Below are 15,527 nucleotides of genomic sequence, written 5' to 3' on the forward strand. Positions count from 1 at the left end.
AAAAGCACCCATCAAGCATTACTCTTTGTTTCCTGTCACTGAACTAATTTTAAATTGAATTTGTCACTCTTGCTCAAATCCCATGGGCTTTTACACTTTTGAGTAGTTTGCAGCTTGTGACCTTGTCAAAGGCTTTGCTAAAAGTCTATATCAAATGCACAGTTGACTACTTTTGCTACCTCATAAAAAAATTCAATCAAGTTAACCAAACATGACTTTATTTAACAAAACCTGACCGAATTGTGCTTTACTAAATGAAGGTTTCTGTTATTTCTTTGAATGGATTCCAATACTGTGTCTCCCAACAAAGTTAAACTGGTGGACATTTAACTACTCAATTATCCCTTGCTGCCTTTTTAAACAATATGTTAGCAACTCTCCAGGCCTCTGGCACCATTCCAGTAGCCAAGGAGGAATGAAATATCATGACTTTAGCCTCTATATTTATGGTATTTGCCTCTATAACAGCCTGCAATTTAATTATTCAGGGTTCATAATTCATGCACAGGTAGCTTTGCTGCAAGGTAGCCTTCCATGGTGTGAATTGGTTACAATGTGATTGATGGATAAGGGAACACTATTTGCCTTACACGGGCCACATTGGTTATAAAGTGATCACAGTTGAAAAAAACCTACTTAAATCTGTGCTTTGAAGATAACCACAATCTGTTCAGTCATGACACAGCTTTCTATAAGGTGAGGTTACTTACAAACATATAACAGTCACATTACAGCAGAACTACCTGTACCACGAAAAATGTAAATCCCATGAATATTTCCTCTTTTACTATGTTTATACCAACCGATATTTCACACCGACCCTCCTCACCTAAGATATTTGCATCAAACCCTCTTTTGATTGGCTGGTCAAAGTATTCTTTAAGAATGTTAGCTGTTACCTCCACTCTGCTGGAGTCTGAAACACACAGAAGTATGCAAATAATTCAGCTAGTCAACCAACATCTGTGGAAAGAGAAATAAATTATCATTTTGGGTCAAGGATCCTTCCTCAGAAATGTGGGAAGAATGAAATGTGATCATTTCTCAGAAGATCTGGGGTGGGGGTCGGACGAGAGAGGAATCAAGCAAAAGAATATGGGATAAACATCTTTGAAAGCAGGTAGCTGTGGCAGATTATGGGATATGGAGCACAAGTACTGAGCATTAAGAAGTCATTTTATAGAAATGAAAAAGGAATCTAAGGAAAAGTTGAGAGAGTCATTTTCTGAAGGTGGAAAATTCAGTGTTCATTTCAGATGGTTGCAGAGCAACTAGGTGGAAGACAAGATATTCTTCGAGTTTATGTGGCTAAAGACCAACAGGTCACAACAGATGGAGACTCCAAAGGTTGCAAATACTAGAATCTGGAGCAACAAACAAATAGCTGAAGGAACAAACAGCTGGATCACTGAGTATCTTTGGAGGAATTGTTTTATTATCGTCACATATACCAAGATACAGGGAAAGCTTGTCTTACGTACTATTGGTACAGATCAGATCATTACACAATGCATTGAGGTAGAACAATGTAAAACAATAATAGCACAGAATAACCTGTAACAGCCAGGGCAAAGGTGCAGTGCAGGTAAAAAAAAAAATTTTAAGTACAAGATCATTACAAGGCGGATTGTGAGGTTACGAGTCCATCTTATCATACCAATGAACCGTTTAATAGTCTTATAATAGTGGGATAGAATTTGTCTTTAAACCTAGTGAAACCTGCCTTTGAGTTTTGCCTGATGGAAAAGGGGAGAAGAGAGAATGTCTGGGGTGGGTGGTTCTTATAATAATATTATTATATTGGTTGCTTGACTGAGGCAGAGAGAATTACAGAGTTCATGGAGGTGAGGGTGGTTCCCAGGATACCCTGAGCTGTGCTTATGACTCTTTGCAGTCACATGCAAAGCAGTTGCAATACCAAGCTATAATGCTTTCAGATAGGTTGCTTTCTGTGGTGCCTCAATAAAAATTGGTAAGGGTTGACAGGGCCTTTCCAAACCCCTTTTAGCCTCCTGAGGAAATAGAGCTGTTGGTGACTTTTCTTGGCCATGGCTTCCACATGGTAGGACAGGTCAGGCTATTGGTGATGTTCACTCCTAGGTCCTTCAAGCTCTCAAACACCCTCAAACTCAACACTGTCAATATAGAGGAGCATATGCACTGCTCTCTTCCTGGAATCCATGAGCTCTTTTGCTTTGATGACACTGAGAGGGTAGAATAGGTGTGGGTTTGAGGATTAAAGTGGTCCTGCAACAGGAAGCTGAAAATTTCTCTCATGGACTGAATGCAGATGGCCAGCAAAATGATCATATATAGTAATTTGGATGTGGTTCCCTAATTTCCTTCCTTGGCTCTTAATTCTTTCCTTGGTCCCTGGCTTGAAACATACTTACAGTATAAGACATTTTTGGATTTTCTGTGATTTTTTTTTGAACAGTATTTTTTCATACCCCTTTATTCCTTGCCAAATTCTCTGTTTAACTTCACTCTTGGATGGCACAGTAGTGTAGCGGTTAGCACAACACTTTACAGTACCAGGGACCCCGGTTCAATTCACACTGCTGACAGTAAGGAGTTTGTTCATTCTCTCCATGATCACTTGGGTCTCCTTCCACAGTCCAAAGACGTACTGGTTGCAGGTTAATTGTCATTGTAAATTGTCTTGCGAATAGGCTACGATTAATCAGGGAATTTGCTGGGCAGCGCAGCTCATTGCACCAAATGGCCTATTCCAAGCTGTATCTCAATAAATAAATTTATAAATTCTGTACCTTTCTAGGCATTTAATATATTAAACCCTTTCATTTCTCCCTTCTTTATTTTTTATACTTTGTCTTGTCATCTCTTTAAATATGGAAAACTTTACAAAACACCAAGTATCAGCAACATAAAACAAAATAGTGTACTGAATTTCTCCAACTTTGCTCATCTGTATGCCCTCAATTCAGTTTTATTTTGTTTGTAAAATAAAATCAGAGTGCTTAATGTGTCACAGAGTTAAACTGTATATTGTGGAAACAAGCCCTTGAGCCCACTAAGTCTGTGCTAGCCATCCTGTACCTTGACATGCTCCAGGCGTTATCCCTGAAGAAGATGGCAGAGTTTGGCATTGAAATATCGGTGATAATCGACTAATCGACACCTGTACCTGGCTGGAAGCCCAAGAAGAGTTTATTCATCTGTGTGGATTGGAAATAACATCTCAGTCTCATTGACAATCAACACAGGCACACCACAGGGGTGTGTGCTTAGCCCACTGCTCTACTCTCTCGCCACCAATGACTGTGTGTCCAGGTATAGCTCAAGTGCTATCTATAAATTTGCTGATAATACAACCATTGTTGGTAGATGGCAGAGTCTCAGATTAGGAGCAAGATATACTGGCCAGTTGAGTGTTGTAGCAACAACCTTGCACTCAACATTAGCAAGATGAGAGAGCCGATTCTGGACTACTGGAGAACACAAACCGATCCTCATAGAGGGATCAGAAATGGATAGGGTGAGCAATCTCAAGTTCCTGGGTGTCAATATCTCTGAGGATCTAACCTGGTCGCAACATATTGATGCAGCTATAAAGAAGGCAAGACAGCAGCTATACTTCATTGAGTTTGAGGAGATTTGGCTTGTCACCTAAAACGCTCAAAAGCTTCTACATTCTGACTGTCTGCATCACCATCTGGTATGTGTGGGGGTGATCAGGGGCAACTGCACAAGATCAAAGTAAGTTGCAGAATGTTGTAGAATTAATCAGCTCCATCATGGTAACTAGCCTCTGTAGTATCCAAGACATCTTCAAGGAACAGTATCTCAGGAAGGTGTCATCCATTATTTTGAACTTCCCCATGCAGAGCATGCCTTCTTCTCATTTTTACCATCAGGAAGGAAGTACAGGAGCCTGAAGGCACACACTTGGCGATTCAGGAACAGCTTCTTCCCCTCTGCCATCCATTTTCTAAATAGACATTGCACTCATGAACACTTCCTCACTACTTTTCTTATTTCTGTTTTTGCACTGCTTATTTAATTTATTTTATATAGGTACATACATATGCTGCTAATGCTAAGTTAACAAATTTCACAGCACATGCGAGTGATATTAAACCTGTTTCTGATTCCGATTCTTTGGAATGTGGGAGGAAATCAAACTACCTGCAGGTCATCCATGCATCACCATAAGTAAAATCAGGTCACTCTAGCTTCAGAGCAACAGCTCTAGTTACTAATGGGTATTCCCTGAAATAAATTTGTGTACAGAGTAGTTCCCCTTTCTGCTGAATCATTCATGCCATTAGTTAGTGAATCACTAGAAGCAAGTATTTGCATAATTTTATAACCCACTCATTCTACCAGACCTCTGGTGGATGTTCATAGATAAAAGAATTCCAAAATTGTTTACATAATTTATATCCTTTTGGTTCTCGCCCAACCATTTTTCACTTTTGTAATTATAGCATGGTTACAGGCCCTTCTAGCCCAACAAGTCTTTGCTACCCAGTTACACCCATGTAACTTATTAGCTTACTAACTCCTACGTCTTTGGAATGTGGGAGGAAACCAGTGTTTCCGGAGGAGATCCACATGACGAATGAGAGAATGTACAAACACATTACAGGCAGCAGCAGGAATTGAACCCTCTTCACTGGTGCGCTAAAAGCATTACAATCACCGCTATGCTACCAAGCCACCTCAACCTTGGTCTGATATCCTTCCCAATGTGCATCTGTGCATTGAGTTGAACAGCTGATTTTGCTCAAAAAAGACCTTTCATGTTCTGTAATTGAATACGCAATTATGAGTTCATAAATTAAACTCGTCCCTCTCCTATCAATGGATGAGCCCTTGTGATGAGGGGGGTTATGAATTCCTGAACCTCAGAGGATTGTAGATGTGGAGTCTTTAAACTTATTCATACTTAGATTTTGGGGCTCTAGGGGAATTAACATTTATGAGAACAATTCAGCAAAGTAAAGATCAAAATGCTGATCAACTACTGACTTACTAAGTAGCATATCGGGATCATTGGGTCTTGCAGTCCACTCCTGTGAATGTTTTTTACCTTTAAATCTGGAGTATAATTCTAATTAACGTATAGAGAGTTTGCAAATTTGTTCTGAATCACTGTTTTCAACACATTGCTGCTGAGATCAGTATCTCAACTGCTATTTGACTTCTTTTATCTTCCATTGTGGAAAATTGAGTCCCTCATTCAAATCACCATCCTGGCTTTGCTTGGAAGTGCTTATGCATGGGAATTGGGAAAGGGCAGAATTCCAATGTGGTTAAGTAATATGCTTAATTGTATTGATAATAGAAATTATAGATAATAGATCTATCAATGAGTATTCACACTACTTCATTTTAAATTTAAATATCTGAGGAGAGAAAATTGGGAACAGGAAGACCAGCCTGAATCCCAGACAATATAGAAGGAAAGTTCTAAGCTTTGAATATGATATTGATAGAATTTAAATCTAAGCCATTAGGTGGACAATAGGCAGTTTACCCTGGACTCTCCTTTATATCCTGTTCAATTTGCTGTTTGTGTATTACCGTCTGTAACTACAGTTTTGCACATTTCCTGATTTGTCTCAGCTAGTACAAAGATGGGTATTTTCACAATTTTAGTACTTACGAGTATAGTCTGTAGTCTATAATTTAGCAATCAAGAACATCGACTTATTTATTTTTTTATTGTACACTTGAAACACAAAGAAGAGCTGCTGCCTGACAAATCCAACAACCTGGGCATGACCCTAACCTCTGATACTGGCTGTGTGGAGTTTACACCTCCCTTGAATATGAGAGTTTTCCCCAGATGTCCCAATTTCCTCCCACAACATCAGTGGCACTGGTTGGCAGGGTCATTGGCTGCTCTAAGTTCTTCTTATGTAAGTCAGTAGTAGGAGGGAGTTAATGAGCATGTGAGAGAGAATAGGTTACAGAGAGTTAAGTGGAAGAATGCAACTTACAGGATCATTCAAAATGCTAACATACATTCAGTACGCAAAATGGCTTGCTATTTTGTAAGGAAGAATGAGTCATAGTCATACTTTATTGATCCCGGGGGTCAGCCTAAGTAGATGTTCTGAGCTTCCCTTCCTATTCTACTCCACTGAACAAAATAGTCATTTTATGCCATATTTCCTAGAATTTGTCACCAAATATCTGCCCCACTAACTTTAATCATTTCTAAAGTTAAAGAAAAGCAATTCCATTATGGTACAGGAGAAGCTTTCATACATCTAGACAGCAGCCTATCCGTGAACATATCAGTTTTCTTGCAAGTACACAAGCAATTCATTGCCTACATCCTTAATGAATGTGAGGGAGGATGTGGTCAGTCGTGAGTGTAAGGTATGCACTAGTTTTCAACTTTAGAGTTTTCCAGTCCCTTAAACCACAACAAATGATTTTGCAGAGAGCAAAGTATTTCATTTAAATTGTAAAAAAAATTACAACACAATTGTCTTTGAAGTGCATTTATAAATATTGGAAAAAATAGATGTAATTTCATTTTAAAATAGATGTAATTTATTAAGTATTCAATTAATAATTAGAGCCATATTTTGGTACATTATCATTTAGATTGAGCTTTTTTAAAAAAATTGGAAAATCTAATGGAAATCAAGTTTTTAAAAATCATATGCAAATTTGCATCAAGTTAAAATAATATGCTTTAGCTGCATGAAAAAGTTTAGAACCTTTATTTGTAATTTTAGAATAGATTGTTCCAAATGAGCAATAAATTGCCAAATAGTACTTGAAAAGCTGCAGAATAATTCAATAGTTACTCAAGCACCATAATTATTCAAGAGAGTTTGAATTATATCTGTACATGGATTTTGAGCCAAACTAATAATGAATGACTGAACCTGTAATGAAATTATATCAAGGAGTGTTTTGGCCCAGAAGCTTTAGTAAAGCTGTAAGTTTAATTTTTAAAACAATTTCTCACTTCAACCTGCATGCCCCAGTCAAGATGAATTGTAGGGTTTGGAGAGAGTCTGACTCATGAATAAAAATTCAATGAAATATATATTAGCATATGAATGTTGAATCAGGTTAAATTCTTGTGTTGACTGTTTTATAAGTGCCTTTCTATAAAATTGTGAAGAAAGACAATTCATATTTTTGAGTGCTAAGAAGCTATGTGACTTTGACAAAAGTAAAAATCATTCTTTGTCCTTGCAACCTATCCATAGTTTTTGACACAGTTAAATAAATGATCCTCTTCAAACATCTCTCTTCTGCCATCTGGCTGGATGGATTGCACTTACCGAGTTCCATTTTTATCCATCTGGTCATAAATAGAGAACCTACTGCAAAGGCTTGTCTTCCATCACATTCTCCTTCAACGTTACCAATGTGTTCTTCGAGGATTTATTTTTATCTTCCTCCCATTGCTCATATATATACTTACTCTTGCAAACTTCATCCAAAACTGCAGAGAAATTTGCCATTGTACACAGTCCTTTCTCACCTTTGCCTGTCTTGACTGTTTTCTAAATTGTCCGACAATGGTCAGAATTGACCAACACCCAAACCTGGATCTCCAGGAATTTCCCCTAACCAGAGCTTGAATCTTTTGGTCTTCAGTCCTTGTCACAAGATTAATTTTCTGTCCATTGAAACCATTGCCTGTCTACTGCCTGAAAATGATTCAGACATTTCTCAACCTTGTCGTCATGTTTGAAATCCTGAGGACCTCTTCCTTCACTTTCTGGTGTTAGAACCCTTTGATGAATTGATTCTAGATTTGTCTGTGCCAGCTAATGTTTAATCTTTAACACATTCAGTGTTACATATAAAACTTAGTGGCTTGGAGTAAAATCTGAAGAAGAATCCGGTCCAGCATCTTTAGAGCACTGCAGTGCATTGGAAAGGATTATGGACATCTTGGATGATCTTTTTTTTGTGTCAAATCAGGCATGATATCAGCTACCTCTTTCCGCCAGCTGCAGCAAGCCATCTGTCACCTGATTTCTCAGCAGGGACCAGTTAGAGAGGGTGGGGTTTGGGATGTTAGTCTTGGTCAGCTAACCAGAAAGAAAAGTTCGTAATGTTGAACAAGCTTCCTCCACATTGCTGACTGCAATTCATTTGGATGTGCTTAACATTTTTTTAATCTAAAAATTAAAATAAAACTAGATGTTTTTTTCTGATTGGAAGGTTTTTTTCTGTGTGATAGAATGAGACTCTATTATACTGGAATATCTATTCCTACCAATTTCCTCTTTCCTCTGTTTTATCTGACCAGTGAAGCGGTAAAATTATTTTCATCATGGGTTTATCTTGTTAAGATGGGTGTGAATAAAAATAAATGCCCAGATCATTCTATACTTGTGTCTCAGCCTAATAAGTAATTAAATACCCCTCTATCTCCTACAGGAAGCTTATTAGATTTCTTGAAGAGTGATGAAGGGAACAGATTACAGTTACCCAAACTGATTGATTTTTCAGCTCAAGTAAGTGGTCATGGTACTTTTACAACACCTTTTATAAGATCAAGGGCAAAATAGCAAGACATTTGAAAGTGTATATCTGAGCCTTTTTTTAATAAAGGAAACTAGTATATCATGTGCATTTTAGTGGTTGAAAGACCAGCATGCAACTGTAACTCTGTCACAATAATTTGAGCATATTTCCATTAGGATGCACCTCACTTAAAATTGCTGAAAAATATTTAATGAATTGCTTACATTAATCTCTAATGTATTATCTTAAAATTACCCATTATATACTGAAGATAAGAGTTCTTCAATGACCAGCCATGCATTTAAAAACAAGATATTTTTATCTTTGAATGCTATTTGATCATATCTTTATCTTAGAGAAGCACGAAGGCATTACAATTTTTATTTATGGTTCAATGTTCTACCTAACAATGAAAGCAATGAGGTTCTTGGGTATTTAACGTCTGCATAAAGCATCTAAACCTGGAAAATGGATGAATTGGCACCTGATTTTTACACATAAATTTCATATAAAACCTGAAGTAGATCAAGTTAGCAACTATTTATAGATAATTGATTTGTTCGTAAATTAGTTTTCTTAATTAATAAACTTCTTTCAGTATTGCTCCAGCAACAACCTTACTTGATAATCTTGCAAATACTTCTATTCTTCTTACATTATTAATAACCTACTATTAAAAAAATCTCCAGTTATAAATTTATGAAAATGATGCTGAAAATCTGGGAAAAAAACTGAAAATACTGTATATACTTAACAGATCAAGAAGCATGAGTGGAAAGAGAAGCAATTAATATTTCAGGTCCAAGGTGTTTCGGAAGAACTGAGTTCTAAGGAGTCATGAATCTGTCTTAGGTTCTGTGCCAGTTCAACTCCTGATTCTACAGAAAACCCTGTTTAAAATGTTGGGTGTAACACATACAAAATGCTGGAGGAACTCAGCAAGTCAGGCAGCATCTACAAAGGGGAATAAACAATCGACATTTCAGGACAAGACCCTTCATCAGACAAGTTCCTCTCCACAGCTGCTGTCTGGGCTGAGTTCCTCTAGCATTTTGTGTGTTTTGCTCTGGATTTCCAGCATCTGTAGAATCTCTTGTGTTTAAAAATGTTGAACATACTCTTTGCAGCAGAACTAACTGATTTCTGTGTATTTATTAACATTCCTCAACATTGGAGATCTAATACAAAGCAAGGTCTTGTATTTCTTCATTATTTTAGATAATAGCTCATCATAAAGTTGACCTTCACTTTGCATATTGCTCTGTCAGTCTTAATTCTAATCTAATTTAGAAAATTCCTTAAAATTAATTGTTCTTCCCTGTTGAACAAACAGTGGATAATTATTGACATTGCTAACTACCAGCAGAATCAGTGGTTTGACTTTGTGCACTACCTAAACTACACTGGAACTTCAGAACACTTAAACTCCGTTCTTTTCGTATCCACATCCATACAGATAACACAGTCATCTTCTATAGCCATATCAGCCTCTCACTCACGGCTGTGTTGAATGCTGTACAGTGGAATCTGTAATAAAACAGCTGAAGAGAGAAAATTTCAAACAAATTTGAAATGGAGGAAATGTTGGTCATAAATATGTTTTGAAATGGCCTCATACCAACAGTACATTTTAATGTGCTGAAGTGTTTAGTGAAAGTGAAGAAAATAGAGAAAAAGTTAACTGAATTAGACATGATAGGAGAATTGGGAAGTGAAAACCTGATCAAGAAGGGCTTTAAGAAGATTTTAAAGTAAGGAAAAGGAATTGGAAGAGCAAAAGAATTCAATGGGGGAATTAGAGAATACGAAGGTAAGGGATGAAGACTTTTGGGCAAATTGGGTGAATGAAAAATACAAACGAGGAAGAATGTGGAAGACAGGAAGAATCCATCAATAAAGGAGGAGACCATTTTAAATGAAAGATTAAGGTTTCAATTCAGTCTGGTTAGATTAAGGAAGCTATTTCATGATAGTTCAGTGAAATATGATGTGGATTTAAACTGGGATTTAGGATGTAATGATGAAAGGTGGAGGACTGATGACTATTAGCCACGGAGAAGCCAGCTGACTCAGGTGAAAATTTGCTTGGTTCTGGACAAGAGGCTGAAGTGGAAGTTGAAAAGCAAGAAGAAGCAGATGCTGAAAATGTAAGGTAGAAAGAATTGAAAAAATGCTCATAATCTTATCAAGTTAGGCAGCTTATAATGAAAGAAAGAGAGTTTGCATTTCAGAACTGGAAAATGAGGAAGTAACTGTGTTAATGTTTTAATGAGGGGGGTGTATGCTGAAAACAAAGGAAATATATGTGGTTGGATGGAGAGCCGGATTGTTTAGTGGCATAAATACTGATGGCACCATGTAAGAGAGGGTATTTGTTAATCAGAGCTGATCTCTCTGGAAGAGTGTAAATGAAAGAGGTATATGAGGATGCTGGAGAAAAAAAGATACAAAAGAGGTTATAAAACTATGGGTTGAGGTTAAGGAAAATCTCAGATAAAAAATATTCATTGCTGATTCATGAGAAGTGCACCATGCCTACAGAAAAGATAATATATTGTGCCGTCAAGGCACATTACTGCCCTCTGATATTGAATTCAACTATTTCAGACATCCAGTCATTCCTGTTTGTGTGAGAATTCAACAGTTCGCATGTAAGATCATCCACTTGTCATAACAACTCATTTTTCCTCTCTACACTGACACCACATGATTGAAGTATTTGCAGCATTTGTTGAAAAGCACGAAGAAAAACTGCAGTTGCAGTCCATCTGAAATAAATGCTACAAATGATTGGTAGGTCAGTCAGCATCTGAGGATGGAGAAACAGAGTTGATGTATCAGGCTGAGGAGCCTGTTTTACAGTTTGAAACATTAATTCTTTTTCTGTTCCAAACAGATGTTGCCTAACTTGAACGTTTCCAGCATTCTCTTTTCAGATTTCCATATTCTGAACGTCATGGTTCCAATATTACTTCTGCGTTACTATACCCATTTATCTCCTCCTATTTACACCCACCCAGCCAGTTAAACAGTAATTAACTGCACCCATTGCCCTTTCTTAAATAACATTAACTACAATTTTGGTCTCCACACAACCCAAAGGCATTATTGCTATTCTGTCCACCCTATCTTCACACTGAAAATTAAAGTAGTTGTTCTCTCATTTTCCTCTTCTAAAGAAAGATCACAGAACACTGATTCAGCTGTGGCCTCCTCCACACCAGTGAGTCCTGGCATAGATTGGGCCGCTCTTCTTCGAGCACCTTCACTCCAGCTGCCACAAAAGTTGAATTTCCCAGCAGCTGCCCATTTCAATTTGACTTCCCATTTCCATTCTCATTCCAGCATCTTGATCTACTATCATGGTGAGGCCATTCTCAGGTTGGAAGAGCACAGCTCGTAGTCCACCTCCAACCTGATGACACTAACGCCAATCTCTCTAACTTCCAGTAATTGCCCCCCCTTCTCTCTTTCCATTCCCCATTCTGTTTTCCCCCATACCCCTTCTCTTCGCCTCACCTGTCCATCACCTCCCTTTGGTGTCCCTCCTCCTTCCCTTTCCCCCATGGTCCACTGTCCTCTCCTATCAGAATCCTCCTTCTTTAGCCTTTTGCCTCGTCCACCTATCGCCTCCCAGCTTCTTGCATCATTCCCCCTCCCCCAACTACCAGCCTTCCCCCTCACTTGGTTCCACCTATCACCTGCAAGCTTATTTTCCTTCCCTCCCCCCACCTTTTTCTGGCTTCCTGCCCCTCCTTTCCAATCCTAATAAAAGGCCATGGACTAAAATGCTGCTTGACCTGCTTAGTTCATCCAGCATTTTGTGTGTGTCGCTCTGGATTTTCAGCATTTACAGAATCTCTTGTGTTTATGAACTCAGTTCCTCTGTGTAAAGATGTTGCTTGACTTGGTGTGGACCACAAGCAGTTTCTGTTAGTGGGGAGAAATGGCTGTCTTTATGATGGATTGTATATGGTTTGAAGCTTGGCTCTAACTGGGACAGAATCCCCTTTATATCAGTATGATCTTATTAAAGGTCACAACAATAAATTCCCACATTAGTTGGGTGGACTGTCCTGAGAGATGAGTTCAGCCCTGTTCTCGCTTTTTCGTTCATAAAACTATATTTGTATAGGCTGCAAACCGACATCTATCTTCAAGTTCTGCCAAATATATTAAACACAATCAGGTAAAATACGTCGTCAGACCAGAATAATTTCATGAAGAGAGGAGTTTATTATTTGGCAAGAATGTATAGATAGAAACAGCAGCTGCTTGGCTTAATCAAAGAGATGTGAAAAATGTTTTGGCCTATTTTTAATCTGCTTGCATAGCTGCCTGCAAACTTCAATGAAACTCCTAAACTGAAGATGACTAAGTAGGCCATGTCACTCCGCAGAAAAATTTAGCAAAAATGGAAGAAATGTAGACTTCTAGAAAGACTCAACAAGTCAAGCAGCAATGGTAGCGGTAAAAGGCTGGTCAATGTTTGTCTCAACCAGAAATATCAACCATCCATTTGCCTCCACAAAGAATATCTGACCCTCTGAGTTCTAACAGCACTGCTTTTTGCTCCTGATTCCAGTATCTGTAGTCTCTGTGTCAGCATAACAACAAACTAGCCTTTGGTTTCTTGTTGACTTTTGAGGTTTCCTGAAGAAAAGCCTTTAACCATTCTGAGCCTACATATATTTTCTGCCCTAAAAGGCTTGTTCTAGTAACACCACTGTCAGTATTTTTATTATGTCCTTCACGATCTTGAGTTTAAATTCAAATTGCTTAAACTTCTAAGAATGTAGAAACACACACATCTTCTTCATCGAATTTGCTGGTGAACGCAGCAGGCCAGGCAGCATGTCGACTGTACCTCTTCCTAGAGATGCTGCCTGGCTTGCTGCGTTCACCAGCAACTTTGATGTTTGTTGCTTGAATTTCCAGCATCTGCAGAATTCCACGTGTTTGCACATCTTCTTCATAGTTGCATTTATATGCTGGGCCCAGGATAGACCCTCTGAGATGTCTTTTATTTACTTAGAGATAAAACCCAGAATAGGTTCTTCCAGCCCTATGAGCCGCACTGCCCAGCAACCCCTGACAACCTCTGATTTAACCCTAACCTAATCGCAGGACAACTTACAATGAGCAAATAACCTACTAACTGTGGACTGTGAGAGGAATCTGGAGCACCCAGTGGAACCTCATCCATTCCATGGGGAGGATGTGCAGAAACCCCTTACAAAGGACACTGGGGTTGAACTCCAAGCTTCAGCACCCCAAGTTGCAAGTACATGACATTAACTGATATGCTTCCATGGCAGCTCCACAAGATGTCACACAAGAATGTAAGGCTGCTCACTCTTTACAATGCTGACCCTTCAATGATGATTGGTGCAGCCTTGCATGACCTCCCCTTCCTTAACTCCACATTCAGTTCTCTAGTTATGCCGAAAGGGTGATTGTTATGACACCAGTCAACCAACTGACCTATCTTAACACCTTGACACCATCCCTGATTCTGACAACATTGACCAATAGGTAGATGGTGTTGGACCTATGCTTAGCCACACAGTTAAGGTATAGAGAGAGTAGAGCAGGAAGCTAAGCACACAGCCCTGAGCTGTGTTGATAGACTTTAAGGAGGATGTAAGGTTTCTGTGGTGAGTTACAGTATTTCGACTGCACAATCCATTCTAATTTTTACTACTAAAGGCTTTTCTCTTTAATTTGAACAAGTCATTTCATAGTATGCATATACCATTCAAGGTGAATATCTAAGCAACACACTACAAATGTCCTCTCAACAACTTTGTTACTTGATATGGTCTCATATGTAAGTTTCTTTCAATTATCTGAGTTTGATATCTTTAGCCAGTACTAAATTAAATAATGGGGGGGGGGGTGAAAAACTATTTAAATTTTATAAGCAACTTCTTATCCTAAGTTTAGGATAACTTGGAATGATATGTTGAAGTTGTATAAGATGTTGGTGAGGCCTAATTTGGAGTATTGTGTGCAGTTTTAGTCACCTACCTGCAGGAGTGATGTCCTGTGGGCTGAAAGGGTAGAGAGAAAACTTGTAAGGATGGTGCCAGGTCTGGAGGACCTGAGTTATATGGAAGGATTGAATGGGTTGAGACTTTATTCTTTGGAACACAAAATTGAGAGGAGATTCGATAGAGGTATACAAATTATGAGGGGTATAGATAGGGTAGATACAAGTAGGCTTTTTCCACTGAGGTTCGGAGGGACTACAACTGGAGGTCATGTGTTAGAGATCAAAGGTGAAAAGTTTAAGGGGAACATGAGGGGGAAACTTCTTCAGTCAGTGGGTCATGGGAGTGTGGAATGAACTGCCAGCACAAGTGGTTCATATGAGCCCGATTTCAATGTTTAAGAGGTTTGGATAGGTACATGGATGGTAGGGATAGAAAGGGCTATGGTCCAGGTGCAGGTTAATGGCAGTAGGCACTTTAAATGGTTTAGCACAGACTAGATGGGCTGAAGGGCCTATTTCTTTGCTGTACTTTTCTAATGACTATGCCTAAAAGCTACTGCTAGAAGTGCAGAGCATCGATGGATGAAGTGCTTCTCTGAAGCCACTTGCATCCTGGTGTTTCTAATTCATGGTTAGGCCCTGTTTTATGAGGAGTTAAAAAATTAGTCAATGGGAGAATGCAGTGCTGCCTGATGTAAGGTTATCTGTATGTTGTAATTATCATAATAGGAGCCAAGAAATTTCCTCACAGAACATAATAGATTGTACTGTACAATTGAGGATTGATTTACACCAGAGTAGAGCAGTATTACATCCATTTCTGGTTATTTTGGCATCCAATGGGAAACTTGAGTCCCAGCAGTTCAAAAGGAATTTCATTTGTGCATCTGTTTTCTGATGCAAAACTTTCCAGCACTGACGTCAACAAAATATGTCTATAATTTTTACAACATGATTTTCAACCTTATATCGGTCAGGTAACCAGCCAGTTTTGGCCTACTCTCAGAACAAACAACATTTAGTAACTATGTTTCTCCTGAAGCCAATGCTCAAATTT

The 15,527-nt window shown here is 38.5% G+C and overlaps 1 protein-coding gene across 3 annotated transcripts in view; it reads left to right on the forward strand.

The window, feature by feature from the left end:
- The window catches only part of LOC140186844 (tyrosine-protein kinase HCK-like), a 147,830-nt gene that overhangs the window by 101,695 nt on the left and 30,608 nt on the right, over nucleotides 1-15,527 (forward strand). For all 3 annotated transcript variants that reach the window (XM_072241509.1, XM_072241517.1, XM_072241500.1), the window contains exon 10: nucleotides 8,389-8,465. In XM_072241509.1, coding sequence (XP_072097610.1) covers nucleotides 8,389-8,465 — 77 coding nt within the window. The remainder of the gene's footprint in view (nucleotides 1-8,388; nucleotides 8,466-15,527) is intronic.

This window comes from Mobula birostris, chromosome 2 (genome assembly GCF_030028105.1).
Source record: "Mobula birostris isolate sMobBir1 chromosome 2, sMobBir1.hap1, whole genome shotgun sequence".
NCBI classification, from domain to species: domain Eukaryota; kingdom Metazoa; phylum Chordata; class Chondrichthyes; order Myliobatiformes; family Myliobatidae; genus Mobula; species Mobula birostris.